Here is a 25,151-nt window from a genome sequence, read left to right on the forward strand (position 1 = left end):
TCACTGATTCCTACGATGTCATTCTTCCAAAGAAATGTAACAGAGGTTTTATATTTCACAGTTAAACCATAAAGTTTATTATTAATAACTAAAAAAAACACATTGAAACTTGATTGAAGTAAATTTCCAGTTTTCAGCCTGAAAACAAAAACAAACTTCACACAAGAAAATAAAAACAGTGCAACATAAACAACTTCAACTTTATTGAGAAAAAAACTCATCACAGAGCGAATCGTTGACCAATCAGCTGTCGAGTTTTGAGATTCATCTTCAGTGCAAAAAGAGAACAGTGAGGAGGAGGCGGAGCTAACGGCTCGTCACTAAAACCAAAACAACTCAAATCTGTCAAATCTTTTGTTTTTAAGTGGACAACTCTGTTCTCAGCAGCACATGAACCAATCACTGACATGCATTAAGTTATTATCATTATTATTATCATTATTATTCTTATTTCTCCTCCTCTGCGATGTGTAACAGTTGGTCTTCAGTGGTTTACAGTGAGTCCACTCTTCTTTTGTAGTTGGCACATTCACAGCTCAGAGTCCTCGGCTCCTTCACCGACAGACAAACGTCAAACCGAGGAATTTTACCATTAAGCTCGAGGACGGGGAAAAACAACACAAACAAAATGGCTGTGGCTGTCTGATGGAGGGGGCGTGGCCACGTGAGAAAATCCAACAGTTTATTCCAGCAGTGAGTGACAGGAGGATCACATGGCGTATTTATTAGTCCAGTCCTGAGCTGTCTTGTTGTACCTGCACCAATAAGAACACAGGTCAGGACCCGAGGAGGTCGACGCAGCGCAAAGACGTCATGCACACGCACACAGTAAACATGTTACAGTCCAGGCCATAAGTATGTGGACGGCTGCACGTGCTCTGAACACGAACGGTCAATAGAGACGAATGAAAGTCAAATTTCTCCGATGTGAACGCCGCCATCTTGTGGTGATGACGTCATCTGGAGTCAGTCTGTGCAGCAGCGAGTGGAGCTGCGGTATCAAGGCCCCGCCCACATATGTGCTAAACCAATCCTGAGTCAGTGTCAGATGTGAATCATGACGTTTATTATATCATCAAATAACTAATTCAAACCGAACTGATCGGAAACACTTTAAATGTAAGTTTTTTTTAAAGTTTGGTTTATGTCCCATCTGCTAACATGGATGAGGTTGATGACCTGTGCTGCAGCCAGACACCAGGGGGCGATAGAGAGGATTTTGGGAGCTGTTTGGTTATATTAGTTATTTGATGATGATGTCATGATTGAGATCTGAAAGCTGACTCATGATTGGTTGAGTATCAGTAAGAACTTCGTCATCACCACAAGATGGCAGCGTTTGTATCCGAGGTTTTCGTGTCATCATCTTTATTTCCAGTCTGTTCGAATCCTCGCGGCCTGAACACAATGTCCTGAGAAGATGATGACATCATCAGACAGCAGCAGTCTGTATTCACGATTCCAACTTATTTTACTGTCGACATCTTGACTGAAGCCACGACTCTGTTCAACACGTGTGTTTGACAACACGTGTGTTTGACAACACGTGTGTTTCACAGATGGTTAGTGAGACTGGAGTTTCCTCTGCCTGGCGTTAGCATGTTGCTGCATGCAGGTCAAACACAGAGCAGCAGTGTTCGTCCATGCAGCAGCTCAGGTGAGTCTTACCCTCACAACATGGCGTACTTCTCTGTCCACTCCCTGGCTAGTCTGTTATACCTGAGGTCAACGAGTGAGACACAACACATCACATGACCATTCACGTCCACTGGTCATGTGGTGGAGCGACGACGAGGTGGAACTGTTACTGACAGGAAGTGTTAGCGACGCTTTGTGTTCGAGTCATGTGACTGATGAGAACCAATCAGAAGAGAACGTGTCATTGTTTATAAAAGTCTCTGATCGAGAGGCGGGAAAACTGCGGCGTAACCATAGCAACAGTGATGAACTTTAAAACGGGCCGTGGAGCCTGAACCAACATCACTTTGAAATGAAGTCTGATTATCCGCCTCGGTGAAATCACAATAACCGTGATGGGGTCACATGACCGACATGAAGCGGGGGAGTCTGGATGCGATTGACAGATAAGTGCGGACCTGAGGGTCTGTGGCTCTACAGCTGTGAACTCACCTAACAGGGTCTGTTTTGTAGATGCGGGCGATCTCTGGCACTAGCGGGTCGTCAGGGTTCGGGTCACATAACAGAGAACAGATGGACAAAAGGACTGTGGAGAGAAACACATCAGTAACACAAGTGTCACTGTGACCTTTGACCTCTGACTTCATCGTCAGTTTGTACCACATCTCCTCTCGTGGCATTAGTGTTGACAGAAATGGGCCTCTGGCCACTAGGTGTCGCCGCTCTGAGGCATAGAAATCTTACTTCACAGTTTACGTCTGAATTATTCATCTTTCATCTTTATGACATCACAAAGAGTAAAATATTAACGTAGACACTGGAGAAACATTTCTACTGCAGAGTTTCATGTTCTTGTTGTTGTCAGCAGGATGTTTCTTACCTTTAGAGATTGTTAATGCTGGAGACCACTGTGATCTCAATATATCCAAGCAGATGCTGCCATTACTGTTAATGTTTGGGTGATAGATTCTGGTTGTGAAGGCGACCTGACGGAGGAAACAGGAGAAACACGGTGAATCCACTGAGCAGCTCAGAGCAGCTTCCATCACACATCACATCAGTGTTTAATGGATCAGTCAGATGTTTGGAGAGCTTCAGTGTTTCTGTGCAGAAGAGGAGCTGCACCTCGATCCTCCTCTTCCTCACTCATTGCTCTGAAGCTACTGGTCACTTCTGTGTTGGTTCAGATTACGCCGGGTTGTGATCAGACACATACACACACACACACACAACAGGCAGCAGCGTGTGGGTTTATATCAGGTCGGTTCCTTCATTGCATATCGCGACACGTCTGGACCGCAACTTTGGTTTTGGTTCTTGAATCGTTACAGCATTTGTCGTGAAAATGAACATTTGTGAAAACTAGTGACTGGGTTCTGGTGAGTGAAACAAGCATCCTTAATATGTCAAATATTTCTAAAATTCTCCAAAATGACAAAGACGGAGAATCGAGCGACGGGAGGAGCAGTTTGCAAACAGTGAAAACATTCAGCAGTTGAATGTCCGGTGTGCAGCGTCTGTGCACTTCTGTTATCTTGGTCACAGGATGTGCATCTGAAAACGCACTGGGTGTGTGAGCGGCGGGAAAACCAGACATAATTTTATACTTATGGGAAATTGAGTTTGTTTGTTAGCGCTCTTAGCCTGTAAACGTGTTTCAGTCGATGGCTGAAGATCTGAACGAGGGGAGCGATACTGAAGCGGATTACAACAGTTTCCCTGACAGAGAACGAGTGTTTCTGAGTCTGAAGAAGAAGAAGAAGAAGAAAGAGGAGGCGTTCACTGACCTTGGGTGGTTTGAAGGGATAATCTGTAGGGAAATGAATAGTGAGGAAAAATACTCCCCCCTGGTACGGACTGTCCGTCTGCAGCAGGAAAACACAAGATTCACTGTCTGATGCGTCACTGAACATTCTGAACAACTTCAACTTTACTCCTGTGTGGATTAATGACGTCAAATATTATGGATTTATTAGTGTCACAACTTTATTGACTAAAAGTATGATAACGGTATTTATGCTGAGTTTACTCAGACTCACATGAATGTGGCGTGATCGTCATCACAACAACAATTTCTCAGCGTCATGCTACATAGCTGTCATTCATGCTAACGTACCACGCTAGCTGGTAATACAATACTTAAGAGACTTATTTTTGTGAACAAACCCCCAGTGGTTTCTGAAGCTTATAGATGTTTATGAACATTTTCTAAAATTCAATGAAAGTTACTGAAACAACTTTATAAAAAGTGAATGATACTTACAGGCCCCATTATAGTAGCTTGCCAATGAAACACTGCAGAAAAAACAAAGTGGTGGTTAATGAAGCATGTTCCCGTTTCAGGAGGAACGTGTCTGTGTGAAGAAATAAAAACAGGATCTCACTGTCTTCACCGACGGGTCCGGCCGAGCACTGAGCCGGAGGATCTCTGGACAGATCAGTGAGCTCCTGCAGGAGAGAGAAGAGGAGGAAGGGTCAGTGACAAGATACATTTATATACGTTTAAATTACAATCTGTTTCAATGTGACTCGTAATCCAGACGAATGCTTCCTGTCAACATCGTAACTCCGCCTCACAACATCCTGTACGACTGCAAACACCTCCCTCATACTTGTGATTTATCTGGTGGCCGATACGAGCCACAGAAACATCAGTATCACTAATATCTTATAAATAATAATATAATATGATCAGCAGTATGTTACAGAACTAACAGCTGGAGTGAGAGCGTGATGACTTGGAATCACAGAAGAAGTCTGAGATGCTGGTTTTTCTTTTTCTGATCAATAATAAGTGACTTCAGCCAAACATTACTACAAGTACATTTATTTTGAAGGCCTGAAGTGTGAATGCAGCATTAAAAACAAACTGACACAAACAGAACTGATGTGTAAGCAGGACTATTTTTACTCTGCGAGTCGAGCAGACACAAGAGTCTAGAGGCCAGATCAGGAAATAGCCACAGGGGGAGAAAACGCTCGGCCACTTTTAGGAGGAGGGGTTTGTATTTCCAGCCTGCAGGTCTCGCTGAAGCCAAACAGGCCGTGTACGTTGGTATGTGACCGACAGGCACACATGGCTCATCTTTCAGGTTTGACTGAGTCGAGAAAAGAGTCGACACCAACGAAGCTTTTAAAAATGTGCTTGGTGGAGAATTCAGCCCCCGGCTGTGACAGAGGCAGCAGAGAGAGTTTAAACTCCACTGACAAACTGCTTCTGTCCCGCTTCTCTTCTGGACTATTACACATTAGTAAACACTTTTACATTTGCATTGTCTCTGTGGTAGAAAACATCTTGTTGTCAACAGTAATTCATTCAAAATATAGAATTCTACTGATTATACCTGAGCTAACAATAACAACTTGTCTCAACGTGTAAAGGAAAGAAGAAATGAAATCCTGGATTTGTCTGTTTATCTGATCAGATTCTTCTCTGGGTCCTTAAACAAGTTTTCAGATCTGTTCAGTGGTTTTTTAAATCCTGCTGAGAGACAGAGGGACGCCTCTGATAACACAACCTCCTTCATGAAGGTAAATATGATCGAGAACATGAGCAGATTTCTGAAGTGCAAGATTTAGAAGATTTGATCGTTGAATCGTCTTCAGGTCATTTTTTATTCTTTACAGATCTTCAGTCGGCAGTTTTTAAAAAACTGTTTTCAAATCCCATCAGAGCCTTTTTTAAATTTCTGGTTATTAACTTTGACTTCTGAATGAAAACATGGTTGTGTTATTTTTGTCTCTTCTGAGAAACAGTTTGTTTAGTGTTAATCACTGTATTAATTGATTGTAATCATCACAGTTCTGGTGACTTTAATCAACAACGCTGACGATAGTTACATGTTCTGGATCTGTTCAGTTGAATCACAGCAAACTGTGTCTGTTGTCCTCATTGTTGCCCACGTTAAATATAAAGTAGAAAATGTAACAGGAATATTTCTAATAAAGCATCAGGTGAGAGGATCCACAGCATTAGTTTAGCTGCTCTCAGACAAGCACTCAACTCTGGATAATCTCCAGACACTGAGCGGGGGGGCTCACTCCAGACCGAACGTTGGAGGAGGGGTTTACCTGTCAGGAGGAGGAGTTTATTTAAGATCCAGGTGAATCCACTCTTCGTTTGAGACCATGTGGACTTGACCAGTAAGTTTGTTTGATGGAACTGTGACAGTTTTTTCTCTGTATTAGTTAAAATGTTAAGTTAATATATTATGCACTTAAACTCACTTTATGATTTGATGCTTATTATACATGAGATATTATTGACATGTTTGATCCTGATGGAGAATTCAGATGCTTTTGTTGACTTAGTGGATTTATGTAAGTAAAAGTATGTATATTTATTCATTTCACATAGTTTAGTGACACGTCATGATCTCAATAAAAGGTTGAATGGAGTCCAGAGTTAGTCGTGTCAGTAGATAACGTCTAAAGTGTGTTGGTGCTTCACGATGTGGAGATTTGCTTTGTTGCAAAAGTGTCTGAGCAGAGAATCTCCTGAGTTCTTCATGTATGAAAGACAAACTGTGGAGAAAGTCTGGATCAGACATCCTCCAGAGTTCATGACTGAAAGCAGGATGTGATATCCAGCTGCTCCATCATGACCAAAGTATCCCAAACTGAACTGACATAAAAATGGAGTTGAATCTGAAATTGCATCAAATTTAGATGATGTGAATAAAAATAAATGTTGATACTTGGGCTGAGTGAATTCTTCACAGCTTTGAAAACAAGTAATTCAATGCTGCATTTTCATTTCTCATCAAATCATAACCACAGTTTATAAAGGAATATGAAATAAGTCTTCATTATGCATCAATGTTAATTTTTTTTTAACCTCAGACAGTTTTGCTTGTCACAGCTCTCTGTTCACACCTGGTGTAAACATCCGTCCTGAAACATCCCATAATAAGTGTCCAGTGTTAAGCTCGTCTGTTCACACCTGACGTCAGATCTCACGTCCTGCTCTACTTCACTGAGAAACTATTCAGAGTGAACCCAGCAGGTCAGATGTCACCAGCTGAGTGGGCGGTCCTTCATAAGTGACCCAGCACACGTTTGTGTTCACACAAAAAACAAATGTGGCCACAGATCAGTTCACAATGTGGTTAGTGATCGGATCTCAGGACGAATTCAGGTGCGTTCACATGTAAACTTGGTGCAGACCAGGTGTGATCAGACCACTCATGTTAATACCAGATCTGAACAGGGTCTGGAAGTTACATCATCAATAAGTGTCTGAAATTAATTCAACGAAAGTCAAGATATGATTAAATTACAATTAAATATCCATCAGCTGATTGATGCATCAATTGCAGTGAGTCAGCTGAGCTGATCAAACAGTAGATGTAGAGCTGCAGCAGGAAGGATTCATCAGTTGGTCAAAGAAGAATTGATCAGTATCTTTAAAGCTCTTCTGTCGCGTATGGTAGAAAATAAAATACGTGATAAACTGAACTAATGTGACTGATTCACTTCTTATAAATACTTTGTCGATTCTTGTTGTTGGTTGTGAAGCAGGAAGAGAAACGTGAGGCTGAACGTGACAAAGTCTTGACAGTGAAGAAGTCCAGATGAAGAGTGTGAAGTGCACTGCTCAAAACAATGAAGGGAACACAAGTGATGGTGACTCAATTTTACTGCTTGGATGAGAGCAGGTCCACACTGAGCACATGTGACAGGCTGAACCAGTCTGGAGACGTCGTGGTGAACGTGATGCTGCTGTAACATCATCTAGGAGCCGTTTGGTGGAGGGTCAGTGATGAGGAGGCCGATCCCTGGAGGGTCACAAGGACCTCCAGGTCACAGCCAACGGTTCCTGACTGCTGTTAGGTACCAGGATGAAATCCTCAGAGAGACTGTCAGACCTTACGCTGGTGCAGGGAACCCTAGGTTCCTCCTGGTGCAGTGGACCGTGGACCATGGGTTCCTCTGGGTTCAGTGAGACCAGGGTTCCTCTGGGTTCAGTGAGACCAGGGTTCCTCTGGGTTCCTCCTGGTGCAGTGGACCGTGGACCATGGGTTCCTCTGGGTTCAGTGAGACCAGGGTTCCTCTGGGTTCCTCCTGGTGCAGTGGGACCTGGGTTCCTCTGGGTTCAGTGAGACCTGGGTTCCTCCTGGTGCTGTAGACCCTGGGTTCCCCCTTGTCCTGGATGGCAAAGGCATTGATGCCATTGACTGACCCTCACATTCCTCTGACCTAAATCCAGTTGAGCACCTATGGGACGCTACGTATCTGACGCCTCCGAGTTCTGTCCAGGAGCTCAGCGATGATCCAGGTCTGGGAGGAGATCCCCCAGGACTCCATCCTCCAACTCATCAGCAGCATCATGTCATTGTTGAAATTAGCACATGTTGGATCAGCCTGTGGTTTCAGTTTGTTACTGGTCAGTGTGGTTTGAACCAGCCTCAGCAGGTTGATGGGTTAGTTTGTTACTGGTTAATGTGGTTTGAACCAGCCTCAGCAGGTTGATGGGTTAGTTTGTTACTGGTTAATGTGGTTTGAACCAGCCTCAGCAGGTTGATGGGTTAGTTTGTTACTGGTCAGTGTGGTTTGAACCAGCCTCAGCGGGTTGATGGGTTAGTTTGTTACTGGTCAGTGTGGTTTGAACCAGCCTCAGCGGGTTGATGGGTTAGTTTGTTACTGGTCAGTGTGGTTTGAACCAGCCTCAGCGGGTTGATGGGTTAGTTTGTTACTGGTTAGTGTGGTTTAAACCAGCCTCAGCGGGTTGATGGGTTAGTTTGTTACTGGTTAGTGTGGTTTGAACCAGCCTCAGCGGGTTGATGGGTTAGTTTGTTACTGGTTAGTGTGGTTTGAACCAGCCTCAGCGGGTTGATGGGTTAGTTTGTTACTGGTTAGTGTGGTTTGAACCAGCCTCAGCGGGTTGATGGGTTAGTTTGTTACTGGTTAGTGTGGTTGGAACCAGCCTCAGCGGGTTGATGGGTTAGTTTGTTACTGGTTAATGTGGTTTGAACCAGCCTCAGTGGGTTGATGGGTTAGTTTCACTGATTGCTTGATCATTTTGTTCTCAACTAACTCTACAGTGTTGATCAGTAAAGATTTTCATCTGGACTCCTTCATTCAGATCTGATGTGTGACGTCAGAGTCCCTTCACGGTTCTGAGCTGTGTGTTTAAATGTCAGGGAGGATGTGGAGGCCTGTCACAGTCCGGAGCTAAAGCTAACACCAGGTCACCCCCGGACAGCGCTAGATCCGGGTGAGGAGGGTGAGGAGAGCCGGGTCTGAACTAACCTGACCCATGTCAACACTTCAGTCTCTTAATGTCTCATCACCTCAAACACTAATTTAACGATGAGACGTCAAACGTGTCATCGACAGCAGCTGTGAACGAGCTAACGCTGCGAGCTAACGGCTAACAGCACACACGTCAGCTGGAGGCTGAATCAATAAATGAAACGTGACAAATGGAGGTTTGTTACCTTAGAGATTCGTTTTAACGCCATCGTGTCTGGAGGGATCCGCTGAGAGGAGCAGGGCAGGCCGGGAGGTGACGCTAGCTAACTAGCATCTAGGATCGTGCTAGCTTCGGTGGCGCTAAGCTAACAAGCTAAGCTACACATACGCTGTTTCCCTGAACGTCGCCTGTTCCTCCGCAGCTCGGTCCGGGTTCAGGTTCCACTCTCCTCCGTGTCAGCCCAAAAATAACCGAGAGCACCGAGCAGCTCAAAATGTCTTCCGTGACAGCAGCTGTCAGAGCACCGGCAGCAGGAGGTCTCACTCTGACTCTGTTTCAAAACACCGCAAACATCACCCAACATGGTGGCAGCAGGGCCGGACCAAGCTGCAAAGGGGAGCCGGGGCAGAAATATGTTCTGGGGCCCCTATTGGCCCCCCTCTGTACCATGACCTGTCTTTACTGGGACAGCTGTATATAATAAAATCAATGTGAAGTACTAAATAATAACTTGTTGTTGCAAAGGTGTTGTATCATAGGACCTTCTCATAGCTTCAGATGTTTGTCCTCGTCCTGTTAGATCTCAGCGTTCAACACTGTCATCACATTTTATTACCGACACTAGAACAGTACGACGTTACATGAACCATCCTAACCTGGTTTGAATCCTATTTATCAGATCCATTCCAATTTGTGTAAATTAATGATGAGTCATCCTGATAAACCTGATAATCCTGTTTTGTCTTTGTTCAATTTAAAATTGAGAGTTTATAGTCGAGATCACAAAGATGAATTAACAGTTAAATAGAGGGACGATGATGATGATGATGATGATGATGATGATGATGCAGCCTTCACTTGTCCAGCCCTGCAGTTCCATTAAATTGTGTGACTTGTTTGTCCTCAGTCTGTCAGGTTGTCTGCTCACAGAGGAAGACTGTTCTTCTCTGGTCTCTGTCTGAGCTCCAACCCCTCACATCTGAGAGCTGAGCTACATCATCCAGGAGCCTCAGGAGAGAAGCTGCTGTCTGCTGGACTGGAGGGTCCATATTGGAGCCTGGACACTGTCAGGTGTGGACAGACGGACACTGTAATGGACAGCCCAAAGACTGGTATTATGTGAACATGTGGTACATGCTCATAGTTTATGAATAAAGATGGATTCTAGGTCTGTAAAAGTCAAATCAACGTGGTTGTTTGAAATTTGTGTTCTCATATTAACCACCAGAGTGAATCACTGTTTGCAAAAAGAGTTTTTATAGAAGTTTCTCTTCATTTATAATGTCACCATATTGGGGCAGTGTGATTGAAAGCTAGTGCGGGTGTGTCCTCCAGCTCCCAAGCTCCACATGGAGGAAGTGAAAGATCCTTTTTCATTTGATTCAAACCCAGCATCACTTATTCAGATCACTGATGTCATCAACCATCAGACCAATAACTGTATCGTGTCTCTGTGTCTCTATCAGATTTCTGAGAACTCAGTCAACACAAAGACGACATGTGTGGAGGACATATAGTCGTCTCATGAAGATATGACCTGTGTCCTCAGCTGCTGTGTACAAATGTTCTGACAGAGGTTTTTCTATCAGTGAGTCACAGGAACCAGGCGGAGACACTGAAGACAGTTTGTTTGATCAGGAGTCTGAGATGCTCTGTCACATTAACAGAAACATCTCCGCCTCTTACAGAGCATCAGTCTGGAGGACTGAGGAGGTTTCTTCCACTTGGGAGTTTTTCCTCCCCGCTGTTGCTCATGCTTGCTCGATGTGGAACTAGTTGGATTTTGTGTTTCTTAAGATCTTGGACTTTTGTGCAGCACCCTGAGACAAGTGTTTGTTGTGATACCGTGCTATATCAATACATTTGATCTGATTTGATTGGACTGTCCTGCTGGGATTGTCCTTCTACAGAGTCTCCTCTGACCTTCATCACCACCTTCACTGAGCCCCTGTGTCCTGGGTTAGGTTGGAGAACAGTCTCAGGTCTTTGCTGTCCTCTGCAGGATGGAGGATGGCCTCCTGCTGGAGAGTCTCTGTCACAACCTCAGCATCAGTCTGATCTTCTGTGGATGTAAAACCAACATGGTTCCACGTGATTTACAGTTTGTAAGGTGGATGAAACAGTGAAGACTGGTTTCCAGTGACAGTCTGTTGTTCACTGTTTGACAGCCATGACATCTACTGACACTAAGGAAACAGGATCTGTTGACTCGTTTGATTGATGGTCATTTTAGTATTTTATTCAAATGATTCCTCTTTTGTGTGTTTGCGATGTGTTGATTCCTGTCGTTCGAGCTTTGGTTCGACCTGATGTGTTTCACCTGCCTCCCTGTGTGAGCTCTTCATTACAGACCACCATTTAAAATGAAGGTTCAAAGTCTCCACTGTCTCCTTCAGTAAGAAGATTCCACCATGAGGTCACTGCTCCTTTGTTCAATCTTCTCTCCTGTAAACTATTCATTCGTTCTTTGTCGACGTGAAACCGGAACGAACCGGGAAGAAGCGGACAGGAACCGGAACAAACCGGAACGAACCGGGACGAAGCGGACAGGAACCGGAACGAAGCGGAACGAACCGGGACGAAGCGGACAGGAACCGGAACAAACCGGAACGAACCGGGACGAAGCGGACAGGAACCGGAACGAAGCGGAACGAACCGGACAGGAACCGGAACGAAGCGGAATAAACCGGAACGAACCGGAACAAACCGGAACGAACCAGACAGGAAGCGGAATCCAGCCTGACACAGGTGAGTGACGTCACCTGAGCCACAGCTCGGATGCTAAGCTTCACCGGACAGAACTAGTTAACTTGGTAAATACAACTGAATAAACTAGGCTGTAAACAAGCTAGTTAGCAATTAGCTAAATTTACTTTAGAGTTTACTAGCTGTTTAGAACTGTGTAGCTTACTAGCTAGTTGAGTTAACTTGCTAGTTAAGTGAACTGAATTGACTGCCTAGTTACTAGATTAACTGGACTGTATTAAATATCAAGCTGAACAACTTCATCGATATATTATATATATATATATTATCTGAATTGACTAGCTAGTATAATAGTTAACTGAACTAACTAGCCAGTCAAATTAGCTAGTTGGTCAATTCAGCTAGGTAGTGATTAGTCTGACTGGTTAGCTGGATAAGTAGTTACTGAACCGAATTAAATCAAACCAACATGTTAATTCAGTTAGCGAGTCATTAGCTGAACAAACTAGTTAATGATCTCGTCAGCAACATGTTCTGTATTTGATCCAGTGTCACAGTGAAAGTTAGAAAGTTAGTCTTGTAATTCAGTCTGTTTTAGTTCATACCTGAGGTTTTTATTAATAATACTGGTTTGTGTCTGTCAGTTATAGAATAATCAGGTATGTAACGTGTTGACTTTGTTCACAGGAACATGTTCAGCTCTGGGAGAAGAAGACATGAGGAGACAGAGAAGAAGAAAGAGGAAGAGCAGGTACGTTCTGTTCTTCTGGCAAAATGATCTAAAGAATCATTTTAGGTTTTATTTTTCTTCAAATAGTTAAAAATCATCAAGTGCGAAGTTAAAATGTGACTTCAAACTGGATTAAAAACTCACTTTAGACTCTTCTGACAAACACTGACACATCCACAAAGAGGATATGACGCCACCAACAGGCGACTAAATGAAACGTTACCTTGATATATAAAGTGAGAACAACTACATAAATAAAACAGGTCTGATTATTTAATGGAGGAAAGTTTATATACATATATAAATGTTGGGTATGCTGTGATCCAATAATGTGATCCAACCTTAAAGGGGTTTGGTGTTTGGACTTCAGAATAAAATCCTGTGTGATGAAGGTGATGAGCGTTGTGTGTGTTCACAGAAACTATAATCAATAATATCTGAAAATGTGTAAACGTGTGTTTCACTACTCCTGGTGACAGGTGCTCTGTTGACGTCAGTGTAGTGTAGTGTGCCGTTTTGTCCAGTAGATGACAGTGTTCACCTTCACTTCAATTTCTAACATCCTGTTCTTTTCCTCTCGATTCAACAAATTCAAAACCGAGTTAGAAACCCGACCTGTAGTCTGTCTCTATCTGGACTGATTTACTTAATGTGAACCTGCTCTCAGAAATAATGTTCTGATTTAAGTTAAATGAGTTTGGAAGTCCAACAAGTGAGGTGTGGACCATTTCAAGCATAGACTGCAGAGTGAGGACGTTCAGACAGGTCCTCACTTTTTCAATGGGCTGTTTGAGGCTTAGGTTGAGATTAGGTTATGGTTAGTGTTTCATTGTGATGGTTAAGGTTGTGGTTAGTGTTTCATTGTGATGGTTAAGGTTGTGGTTAGTGTTTCATTGTGATGGTTAAGGTTGTGGTTAGTGTTTCATTGTGATTGTTAAGGTTGTGGTTAGTGTTTCATTGTGATGGTTAAGGTTGTGGTTAGTGTTTCATTGTGATGGTAAGGATTATGGTTAGGTGTCCTCACTAAGATAGAAGTACATGAAAGTGTGTGTGCGTGTGTGTGGCTGATGTATTTGAACAGATTTATTCAAACAGGCTCAGGTGTGTGGTAACAGTTGAGTGTCGGGGGGCAGTTAGCAGAGCTTTAGGGTATTTAGGGTGGTGGGGGGGGCGCCTCTCTGGGGTTAAATGCCCCTCAGATGGTTAAAGTGGGGTCGTGACCCCTCCCTGCAGGAGGTCTGCCGGCCTCAGGATCCTCTGATCCTCGGAGCATTGGTTCAACATCGCAAGATGTGTTTTCACGATGATGAGACGATGATTTGTTTAGCTGATGAGAGTTTTTACATGATGGGATTTAAATGTTCAGCTTCTGTTGAACTGAAATCTGGGGGAACTTGTGACTGTTTTACAATAAAACATAGGTTTTTATTTTTAGTTGTTTCTTATTGACAGCACCATCAGAGAGTCCAGACAACATCTTTCACTGTTTCTCTTGCACCACATTGGCCAATTAAAACAAATCATATTTCATCTAATTAGTATAAAAAGGAGCAGACACATAAGCTCAACCTAAACCATTTAAAGGTAGTTTCCAAAACTGAATTTAAAATTTCCAAAAAAATAAGTTTGGAAGCATGTTTGTACAATTTCTTTTATATTTAATTACTTTAAGGAGATTTGGTTTCATACAATTTCAACAGTTGGGAGTTGAATGTAGAATATTCTGTAAGAACTTAAACCTACAGTCTGATACATCTGATCCACAGAGCTTCACTGTGTCCACAAATGAAAACATGTCAGTGGTTTCAGTTGTGAGGACAAAATACAAAAGATTCATTCAGTTATTATTTTTTAACAACTGGTGGAACAGGCTGATTTTACTGGTTTAATGTCTTATTTGTTGTAATTTAAAAATGAGGGAGGGGATGATTGACAGTGTATTTATGTATTCATAGTTGTTGAATTCAGTTTTTATCTCTATTTATTTCAGAGCTGAATTTTTATTAACCGAAGTTATTAATCTGATTTGTTTTATTATTTTTGCTCCAGTGTTTTAATGTGATGCTGAAATTATTAGTCAATTAAAGAACAGAAAATGTATTCACTATTCTAATTATTGATTTATTGTAAAACATTTTAAAGCAAAAAGCAGAAAACATTTCCTGTTTTTCGAGGACAGTGAATTAAATATTTTACGATAACAAAATAGTTAATAATTAAATTAATGAATTGATGAATCAGCCGTTGGTTGCAGCCTCGTCTTTTATCTCTATAGTGGTAAAGATGTGAAATACTTATATATCCGACCTGCAGTACCGTGTTTTGTCCACTGTGTGGGGCTCTGTGTCTGCAGCTAATGTTAAACGTGACCAGTGAATTTATTCTCGGTGTCACAGAACAAAACCGTCTGTTTCACACATGACAGATTCTCCTGTTTATTACAGCAGCAGAATTAATCAACTGATTAAATAGAAAATCTATTAAAAATCCATGTTCGTCTGAATGAAGAGCAGTGACGTCACATCTTCAGTGGAACATGTTCTTTTTAGAACCTTTTGAAATCCTCTTTACAAGTAACATGACAAGTTCCTGCAGATCTTACACCAGGACCATTTGAAAGGTACCAGACAGGGTTCTGCAGTAGATCTTAGGAAGTTCCTGGAGGAAGATTGAGTTGTTTGGCATTTGGAGAAGAAGCAGTTTCTGATAAAATTCAAGGAGTTCCAAGAGAACTGCAGGAAGTTCAGCAAGGTCGCTGGAGCATATCTTGGGTTTCACATATCAGAACAAATTCCAGCAGTCTTGGAGGTTCCAGGGGAGGTGGTGGTGTTCTCCCAGAGGTTCAGGTTCCAGGAGTTGTATCTGAAGAGTCAAGGTGAAGATGGTTGTGATCATTTTTCAGAAGATCCATATGAGGGTTCTGCTGCTCTGAGACTGTTCCATTGGAGGTGTCTGTGCCATTTGGGTTCTTTACTCGTCTGTGTGCTTTGGGGGAAGCTCCAGGAATTCCAGGGGGTTCAAAAAAAGGTGAGGATACATTTCAAAGGGTCTCCAGGGTGTAGAGGAGGTGTCTTCAGGGGACGGTCCAGGACTTCTTCAGGGATGTCCAGGGGTTTCACAGGAGTTTTCAGGAGCACTTGAGGTAATTCCAGGTGTTTTGCGGGGGTCAGAAGCATCTAAGATTAAGATTACTTTATTATCACGTTGCATGCAATCCACACACTTAATTACACACAATTGAAATGTATTTTGCTCTCCCTCAGATCACACACACACAACACATGCATCTGTCTGATATTTGGGGAGGATCTGGTGATCATTTTATTTTAGATCCCTTTAGATTTCAGGCCTGTTTTTAGAAGCAAATCAAAGTCCTCCCTACTTGTTTGAATGGACAGTAGAGGATGTTCCACTGAAGGATCTGCAGAGGGATTGTCGGGTGTCCTGTGTCCAGGTTGACTTCAGAACCTTCCTGAGGTTTTCAGGAGCCTCTTTCAAGGAATAATAATTTTAAGGGCCCCTAGAGGCCCCAGCCTGGGCTCCAGGAGCTCATGGAGGAATATGTAGAATATCGAGCTGCGGCAGTGTTTGAATCACTGGAACAGATTCAGGTTCCAATGACTCTGATGCTGTAACAGTTTTTATTTCTCATTTAACTAAACCTGAAATCACAAAATCAGAGACAATCACAAAAACAAAATCAAATCAAATTTGATGAATCTTATTTTGAAAATAAAACGTACCGATGCACACAAGGTGTAAAACGTGATCAAATATGTTCTCCTCATTTTGTTAATTTAATAACTGCACTGTGTGGTTGTATTTCCATTCAGTCTCATTATAGCATTCTAAGGATAAAAGCACATTCATAATGTCTTTAAGACCGAGGAGCCTGTTGCCGTCTGGTTTCTAATCTGGCCCGTCTTCATCCTTCTCATCTTCGTCTTCATCGCCAACATGTTTGCAGCGTCTCATTGACTTTTTCTCTGCCCGCACAGAAATATTTTTTTCCAGGCTTTCCAGACGTTTCAGTTTCCCTGGAGGAAGACAGCGGGGCTAAAGGAGGATAAATATTTAATCAGCGCTGCTCTGGAGTTTCTGCTTAATTAGAGGAATTCTGCTCCCGCCACGAAAATGAAGAAAAATGACAAAATAACATGAGGAGGGCTGATGAGAGACGACCCCAAAGTATTACTGTTATTATCACTATTACTATTATTACTGTTAGTGGGTGTGAAGGACCGGTTCTGTTTAATATGGACCCAGAATTCAATATACAAAAAACTCAGCTTAGCAATGTGTGCGTGTGTGTGTGTGTGTGTGTGTGTGTGCGTGTGTGTGAGCGCCACATGTCCGTGTCTATAAAATAAAAAAGCGCCAATTTGTGCCAAATGCACGCGCTGCTCGCGTCCTGACGACAGGAGAGGATTCCACATGAAACCAGTTCATCCTCCTAATACGTGAGGATACAGATGTTTGTGAGGCTCGTGTGCAGCGGCCCGAGACCACCTCATCTTCATCATCCTCTCCATCCTCTTCTTCATCAGCTCCTCCACCAGCTCATTCCATCAAACTGAGCCCTGAGCGGACAGTCAGGTTCGGACTGGCGCTGCGGGTTCGAACAGGTGACAGTGTCCACCTGTCCACACGTGTCCACGTCACTCACATGTCTGTCTCATGAACTCTTTTTGATTTTCTGTAAAACTTTTAACGTCACTGTTTTACAGTGCGCGCGGCCGAACACGCGGAAACCCTTATTTGGTTCGTCTTTTGAAAAAACAAGTACGCAACGCGCGACTTCGACCAATTAGAAGCCGGGGGTGCGACCACCATGCTAATGAGCTGTCCTTATGTGGTGTGTCCCCGCCCCCTGCTGGTCCGGGCCGGTCCCCCGGGAGATCCCGAGCCGCGGACCCGGGAGAAGGAGCTGTCCGCCGGGACAGAGGAGCCATAAAGAGCCGGGGAGGGAGGGGAAGAGATTTCTCGCTGCCCAATCCCCCTTCTCCCCCGGGAGCCGCAGCCTTCCACGGTCCGTCCCTCCCTCTTGTTTGCTAATCATTTCATTTTACTCCTTTTTGAAGCACGGGCTTGTTTTTTTTATCCCACTTTTCATTTTTCCTCAATCCACGGTGGCTCGCCTCCCTCTGATCCCCGGCTCTCCCCGCTCCGCTCTCCCGGCGTCAGACTCTCCGGCTCCCGGCTCCTCTGAGATGCTCTCCCCGCTCTGCGCTCCTCTCTCCGCCCTCTTTTAACTTCACTCTCGGTGCTTTCAAGCCGGGCAGCAGCGAGCAGGGGCTGGGATCTAAAACAAGCCCGGAGAAACCCAGAGGGATCCGGGGCTCTTCTCTGGATCAGGACCCGGTACTTTGGGGAAACTCGCTCGTGTGTCCCCCCCTCACCCCTGCTCCTCCCCTCCTTCCTCCTCATTGCTCCTCTTCTCTCCACCTTAATCCAGGTGGTGCTTTGGCTTTTTTGAGTGGCTGGTACAGGGAGGATTACTCTTCTTCTTTCTTGTTTCTGGTGAAGACAAAGCTCCCAGAAGGACACTTTGATGTTCTCCATCCAGGACAGCCTCCCCCGGGGGGCCCTGACCATGAAGGAGGAGCCGCTCCCCACCGGCATGACCCCGGTCCGCTCCTGGATGCAGGGCGCAGGGATTTTGGACGCGAACACAGCGGCCCAGAGGTAAAATATCACCCCGACACCGCAGCTCGTCACCGGGTCGCTCTGCGGGACCCGTCGCTTGATTAATGGCTCAGTTAGAAAACTCCGGTGTGAAGATGAGACATGTTGAGTCCGCGGAGAGAAACCCGAGTTAAAGTTAAGCAGCTCCGCACATTCAGTGACGGTGAAGAACCCACACCTCAAACTTGGCTGAAGCATCATCAGCTCCATGTGATCGTCTGTGATCAGCCAAATAACGAAACGTTAAGTAAAGACCCAGAGTGCATCGCGGTGTGAAACATTAGAACCTGCGGCTCCAGCGCTGAGCTGCAGCTCCGTCCTCTCTGCGGCGGGTTCACCTCCTCCAGCGGCCCGGGGCCGGGCTCCGAACCCCCGCTCCACCTCCACGTGTGTTGACTGAAATAAAGTTTTCTTCTCCCGCAGCAGATTCTTCTTCCGAGCCCTGCGCGATGTGCGGTGCCGCGCGTGAAGCGCGCAGAGAGGCGCGAGGCTGCGGCCGCCGCACGCGCCTGCTCTGCGGGATCGAACGTTTATTTCTAAATGAACCGAAGTGATCAGCTCCGGTTCATGACACTGATCTTCACACCGCAAATATTAGATTTAAACACGTTCTTCTGACAAACGTTTTATTATTGATCAGAGTCATGGAGGAAATTTAACTGGGTCACAGGTTCAATTAAAATTCACTTCTGCATCTTCTCACGTGCGCGAGAAAATAAAAGTCCGTGTTTGAGATTCACCTCGAAATGTACCAATTTCCTTGTTTTTTATTAATCCATAAATTCAAATCTTTTTGTGAAGCTTTGCACAATTTATAAAATATACGTGTTCGATCCAGAAAAGTCTCTGAACCTGAGAAATAAGAAGCAGCAGCGGGTTAATTCTAAAGAATAAATAAAGCGGGTCATTCAGAGTTTTCGCTGGTTTGTGAGTTTTTCTTTTCATCTGAGCTGAAGTGAAATTTGACTCAAACGGATCGATGCGGGATTTTCAGCATCGATTTGAAATCATCTGGAAAAAAATCCATCAACACCGAAATGAAACCATGACAAAAACTTGAATCCAGTGGATTTTAAAAACGTGTCGAGGCTCGTTTAGTGAATTAAATGTGTTCAACCTGCAGCAGCGTCAACAGAGACAGATCCGGTCCATGTCCATCAGTGTAAAGACACGGGACAGATCCAGTTCACATGTGAGCAACGCGCTGCTGCAGCCGTAGATTTACTACAATTAATCCTCCCAATCAACCTGTTCACAACATATTAAATAAATACAATGTCCCTCACAGCTTCCTGTAGACCACATGTTGAAATGTCTTTTTGTCCAAACAGTCTGAAATTTAATCTAAATCTAAAATTGTGAAGTTTAAAATCACAGAAGACAAAGATAAAAAAAAAAAATGTTTTAAAACGATTAAAAAATAATTAATAGATTCTATAAAAATAGTCAGGTATTTTTGTATTAATTAACTAATTGATCATTCAGCTAAATTGTTATTAAATATAAAATCATGAGTTTTTGGTGCATTGTGTTTGATATTTAATATAAATGCTGATGAACAGGTTCATGTGTTGTGAATGTAACGTCTGTTCACACTTACATCTGTGTCACACTTCATTACGCATAACACGTCAGGTCAAGTTTATTAATGCTGCCTAAAATCACAGAAGTGTCTCAGGGGACTGAAACATCTCCAGAGCTTTGAGCAGAGAAACAGGGACAGAATGTGAGAAAGAAAGAAAAGAGACGAAGAACAGAACATTTACAATCTGAACACAACATCCTCTGTCCTCTCCGTCTTCGTTCAGGGACATGAACAGATTCAGAAAACAATAAAACTCCAGTCTGGAGATTCACCAAACCGTCCGACCCCAACCAGAAGCAAGTAAAAATGTGTTTTTGGTCTGAAATGTAGAGAAAAACCTGATTGTAGGAGGCTGAGCGTCATGTAAATGAAGCAGAGCAGACTCTGAATTTAACATCTGGTTTGAGCATATTTGAAATCGTCATTATTCAACCCTCACAAACACGCTGCCTGTGAAAACTCCACTTGAGTTAAAGAGCGCGATGTGAATCAGCAGCTCTGACCCTGAAGAGGCGAGAGAGCGAAGTCTCACATCGGTTCTGTGAGGTTCTGTAGAATCAGGGTTTTTGTTTGCTTCATGTTGTGTCTGCAGATTTGTGGTGTTTGTGGACAGATGAGTGTGTGTGTGTGTGTGTGTGTGTGTGCGTGTTTTAAATCCTTTGTGTTTGAGACCAAAATCTAATTTATACAAATTTACCTCTGAAGAATGTGGAGTGTGGCGACAAGTTCAGAGCCTCAGTACCGACGAGGAGCAGATGTGTGTGTGTGTGAACATGTAAAAGATCTACAAAAAGAAGGGATGAAATGATGTGAATGTTCAGAAGGTAAATTTAATCCTGACGTGTGTTTAACATGTTAGATACTAACCCTCACTGGTGATGGTGACGATGAAGGTGATAATGATGATGACGGTGATTTCCACGGCCTCTGTCTGCCGATCACTGTACGTTTTCTCCTGAAAGTTTCACTGAACATGTTTTTGATTTGACACCAATTTAAATCACTAAATTGTCCTTGGAGGGTTTTTAACAATCTGTCTGGTGAGGAGATCTGTTCTCTTGTTTTCTGTCGTTTTGTTGTTGGACTGAGTACGAGCGTGTGTTGTTCTCTGTCACTTTTATTAATTCACCTCTGAAATTTACGGAAACCTCAGATATAGAATGAGCAGAGACGATCCGACAAACTGTCCACGCGCCTTCTGTCCGTCAACCTTTGTCAGGCGTCAGAATTACAACATGGTCCAAAAACATGTTCACCAGAAGCCACAGGACACTGTGACGTGATAAATAAAGGACATGAAGTAGCAGGAAAATTAATGAAATGTTTACAGAGTTAAGAATCAAAAACAGACGAGCAGCAGATATAAACACTTGATTTTCATATCTCAGACTCAGGGAGACAACACGAGAGCTTCACTGAGGTGGTCTGCTGCTGTGGGGGGGCAGAGGGTCCACGATGCACTGTGGAGCTCTACAAGAAAATGAATTGTGACATGAACAGGAAGTCAGTGCAGATGTTGGTGTCACCAGATGTGTTGGTTTGTGTCTGAAGGTTTTGTGAATGTTGTGAGGACGTTGTCATTTGTCAGGTGAAGAGAGAATCACTGCCGACACAAACTCACACATCAACATCTTGAACCTGAGTCAAGTCCAGTTTGTTTCTGAGGTGAAAGAACATTTCACCGGCTGGATGAAATTATTATCCTCATGATGACAAGATGGAAACCAGTAGAATAAAATATAAAATGTATAAAAAGAGTCTGATAATTAAAACTAAAACAAAAAAAATGTTATCAATAAGTGATAAAGGAAATGTAATTTAGCACATTTCAAGTTAAATGTTTCAGATGGTTCAACATGTAGAGCAGCTGAGGCAGAAACAGGATTATAACCTGGTGGAAGAGAATAGTGACAAGTTAAAGTGTGTGTGTGTGTGTGTGTGTGTGTGTGTTTAACTGGCTGCATATGGACACGCACCGTCACATCTGTAAGACATCAACAGGATTACAGCGCTGACAGAGCGGGGCTGTGTTCACAAACCAACACTTTGTCTCCAGTTGATTCTTTAACTAATCTCCTCATTCGAGTGCTCAGACAATCTGAGAGGCAACAACACACCCAGTTATTGATCAGTGATCGAAACCCGATCAGACTGATCCAGAGGAAATCTGCTCCAACGCAGAGCTGGGATTAAAAACATGATGACAATTTTTAATGTTTGTTTCTCAATAATTCAACTCACTGAGGTTGTTTTTGGTGTTTTAACAAACCGATCACCTGATCTCAGATCAGTCCAGTGAGGAGATCCTGTCTTTATAGACTCAAACTATTCTGTCTCTAACTCTGCTGCGTGAAACGGATGAAAAGCTGATATTTGTCCATTTTTTAATAACGTTAATAATCAAAGTGACGGAGATGAATCCTGACGCTTTAAAGATGAACAACTTTTAGTCTCTAACACAGTTTGTGCTGGAACCACATTAAATAAAAATAGGTCCAACATTTTGGGCGTAAATGTAAAATAAAAAGACGCTCAGAAGAAAACCCGTCGTCGTCAGTGTTTTGTCGTGTTGCAGCACGACCCTAACCTAACCCCCCCCCTCCCCGAAGAACACATTTATACTAAACACACGTAGTGATGTGTGGGAACCTGAAGACAGAGCCTGACACCTTAATGTGAATGTATTTAAGGGATTTACCTCATATTTAAGATTACGCCTTAAATTCACTGATTTAATGGTTTATTATAAAACTGTTGTTTTATGTCTCAGTTGGATGATTGTGTGTGTGTGTGTGTGTGTGTGAGAGAGAGTGAGTGTGTGAGTGAGTGTGTGTGTGAGAGAGAGAGTGAGTGTGTGAGTGTGTGTGTGTGTGTGAGTGTGTGTGTCATACTGTTGCTGATATCAGACTCTGGTTTTGAACCCCCGTGGTGAAATGTGTTTGTGATGGCGTTATTGTCGTATTACACTCACACGCGTGCTCATGATATTAATGACGACGTTTTTTTATCAAAAATATTTCAAATGAAAGGAAACTAATCTGATGTGAGTTGAATAAAGCAATTCACAAAATCTGAAATCACACATAACTATTTATTTTAAACCACAATAATCAACAAAGAAACAGTAAATGACTGTTTCATAAAGCAGTTTATCAACGTATCTGTGAACAGCTCGGACTCCTGTGGACACACACACACACACACACACACACATGAAATAAAACATGTGGAACAAACATTTAAATCGTAGAATCCGCTGCTTTTGAACTTTGAAACAATAAAATGACTCGATCACACACGAAGGAAAAAACCTTGGTCTGACTTCACTTTTAATCGTTGTTGTAAAAGTGTGTAGGAGGTCAGAGGTCATTGTGTTACGTGTGTGTGTGTGTGTGTGTGTGTGTTAGAATGAACATTTCTACTCAATATGATCCTCGTCCAGAATCAGCGGTCGCTTGGTGCAGGAGACGGCGTCCATGTTGGCGCTCGTCACGGCTTTGTTCAGTGTCACGAGGAGGTAGATCAGAGGTGAATTAACGAGCGCTGGACTGGTCGACTGTTAGTGTCATAGTTTTATAGATTGATTTTATAGATATTGTGAAGTTAGAGGATGACGTGCGAGACGTGTCAGTGTCCGATGCTTCAGACCTCGGATCTGTGCAGACATTCCTCCGTCATCGCTGCGGTGTCTGTCTTCACCCAGGTCTTTTCTCATCAGCTCCACCTGGCCGTGTGTGCATCCAGAGATTTAAATGAAACGATTTCCTCACTTTTGTTTGGATCGACTTGTACGATCTGCTAATGTGAAGTAAACGATAGACAATCATGAAAACATTGGATCAGATTTGTCTGGTTTAAATAGTTAAAATAATCAAATAGTTGTTGAACAACTTCGTCGTTCGGACGTAGAGAACAAAGATATTATTGGAACTGAAACTTCTGCGGTGGTTTTGTTTGTAATAAGGTTAAGTCTTGAAATCTAAAAATCTTTTTGTTGATTCACCTTTTCAGCTTCGTAAATATAATTTGAAATGTTTGATATTTTGATGAAAGTCTCTTGTTTAATGGATCTGACAGTAAATGTGTCTGTTTCCATCTTAATGCTGCAGTATCGTGAAAAACAACAGTGATTGTTTTTCACTGCAACGACGCTCGACATGGTGTAAACCAAAACCCAGAAAAGCGTCTCAGACGTGGTTTTCACCTGCAGGGATCTTTAAACTGAACGTTTCTGCTTCACTGACTGTGGAAACTTTAGGAAAAATCCTGAAACAAGTTGATTTGTAGGCGAAACACGTCACAAGAGTTTGACCTGAAAAAAACTGATTTAAGATTCAATAACAGCCGAAAATAATGTGTTGAAATGGAAGATTTTTCTTGCAGTGTTGGCAGGTGTGTATTTGCGTTTGTGTGTGTATTTGCGTTTGTGTGTGCATGTGCGTTTGTGTGTGTGTTTTGAAACTCCAGGTGAACAGATTTCCCTCGACCCTCCCTGACACCGCTGTAGAGGGAAGAAAAAAGAGCGATAGAGTGAGTGATCCTGTCCTCCACGCCCTATCTTTGTCTTCTGGGGTTAATGTGTGTGTGTGTGTGTGTGTGTCTGTGGGTGGGTGTTGGGGAGTTCAGGTAGGGTTTGGACGAGGTGAATAATCGTCGACCGGGGGATTCCCCACTTCGTCGGCAGCGTCGTTTGTCATCAGCTCAATCATGGGGCGTTTGGCGTTCCTCTCACCGCTCCCCGGTGGCAGTTAGTGGGGCGGGTGGGTGGATGTGTGTGGAGGGGAAAATGCTCATTTGTAGGCAGAGGCAGATCCTCAGAGTCTGTCAGTGATGGATCAGAGCGCTGAGAGACTTTTTATCAGAGCGGCGTAACTCACGACGGCGGCTGAGGGATGATGGAGAGGTCAGCCGAGGCCTCGACTCCTAACCACCATTTTTATGTTCCTCTTTCTGAACGTCTTATTTATTACATCCGCTCGGGTTACAAAAAAAACACTCCTCGTTTTGTATTTGTCAACACCTCCCTCCTCCTCCTCCTCCTCCTTCACATAAACACAATGAAACGCTCCTGAACGCTGCCGCCGTTAGAAAACCCGTCAGATAATTAAACAGCCGGTGGATGACACATCAGCCTCGTTACTGGAAAGTCTTCAGACACCTCCTATTCTTCCTCTTTCTCTATTTCCTACTCCTTTTTCTTCTTCCTCCTCCTCTTCCTCGTCATTCCAGAGGTGGAAGTGAAGTTGCTGTGTGCAGATAAACTGCAGACACTTGAACGCAGCGGCTCTTTTGTCTCCTCGTGGCCTCTGCTGAACGTCGGCCGCTCGGCTAATCAGAGGCAGCGACGCAATAAAAAAAAAGCTGCAAACAATTAACCCGACATCCACGTCTGA

The 25,151-nt window shown here is 43.3% G+C and overlaps 2 protein-coding genes and 1 long non-coding RNA gene across 10 annotated transcripts in view; 2 read left to right on the forward strand and 1 right to left on the reverse strand.

The window, feature by feature from the left end:
* Positions 1-181: 181 nt before the first annotated feature.
* Positions 182-9,443, reverse strand: LOC109641735 (ubiquitin-conjugating enzyme E2 D2-like). Of its 2 annotated transcripts, XM_020106270.2 has the most exons (8): positions 9,078-9,443; positions 4,023-4,086; positions 3,902-3,933; positions 3,426-3,503; positions 2,519-2,624; positions 2,131-2,224; positions 1,669-1,719; positions 513-755 (listed from the first exon to the last, which is right to left on the reverse strand). In XM_020106270.2, the coding sequence occupies exons 1-7, from the start codon at positions 9,099-9,101 to the stop codon at positions 1,671-1,673; spliced, it is 447 nt and encodes a 148-aa protein (XP_019961829.1). In that variant the 5' UTR covers positions 9,102-9,443; the 3' UTR covers positions 513-755; positions 1,669-1,670. The 2 variants fall into 2 exon arrangements, with proteins under 2 accessions (XP_019961830.1, XP_019961829.1); XM_020106271.2 differs by lacking the exon at positions 1,669-1,719 and having other exon boundaries at positions 182-755.
* On the forward strand, positions 4,989-10,238 carry LOC138411384 (uncharacterized). Its single transcript, XR_011244025.1, has 2 exons — positions 4,989-5,169; positions 9,960-10,238. It is a non-coding gene; the product is annotated as an uncharacterized lncRNA (long non-coding RNA).
* A 1,484-nt stretch (positions 10,239-11,722) lies between these two features.
* LOC109643982 (transcription factor COE3-like) overlaps positions 11,723-25,151 on the forward strand; it is a 117,893-nt gene continuing 104,464 nt past the window's right edge. For 5 of the 7 annotated variants that reach the window (XM_069531463.1, XM_069531465.1, XM_069531467.1 and 2 more), the window contains exon 1: positions 17,908-18,173. In XM_069531463.1, the coding sequence (XP_069387564.1) occupies positions 18,040-18,173 (134 nt within the window). In that variant the 5' untranslated portion in view covers positions 17,908-18,039. Of the gene's footprint in view, positions 11,801-11,847; positions 11,866-12,445; positions 12,510-17,907; positions 18,174-25,151 lie in introns of those variants that run through there. The other 2 variants (XM_069531468.1, XM_069531466.1) reach the window with 2 other exon arrangements.

This window comes from Paralichthys olivaceus, chromosome 9, assembly GCF_024713975.1.
Source record: "Paralichthys olivaceus isolate ysfri-2021 chromosome 9, ASM2471397v2, whole genome shotgun sequence".
NCBI classification, from domain to species: Eukaryota; Metazoa; Chordata; class Actinopteri; order Pleuronectiformes; family Paralichthyidae; genus Paralichthys; species Paralichthys olivaceus.

Coding starts and splice junctions, on each gene's coding strand:
- LOC109641735 (XM_020106270.2), bottom strand. CDS start 9,101: ATGGCGTTAAAACGAATCTCTAAG. Junction 3,934..4,022: donor CGGACCCGTCGGTGAAGACA/GTGAGATCCTGT, acceptor TTTTTTCTGCAG/TGTTTCATTGGCAAGCTACT. Junction 3,504..3,901: donor AAGCTACTATAATGGGGCCT/GTAAGTATCATT, acceptor TTCCTGCTGCAG/ACGGACAGTCCGTACCAGGG.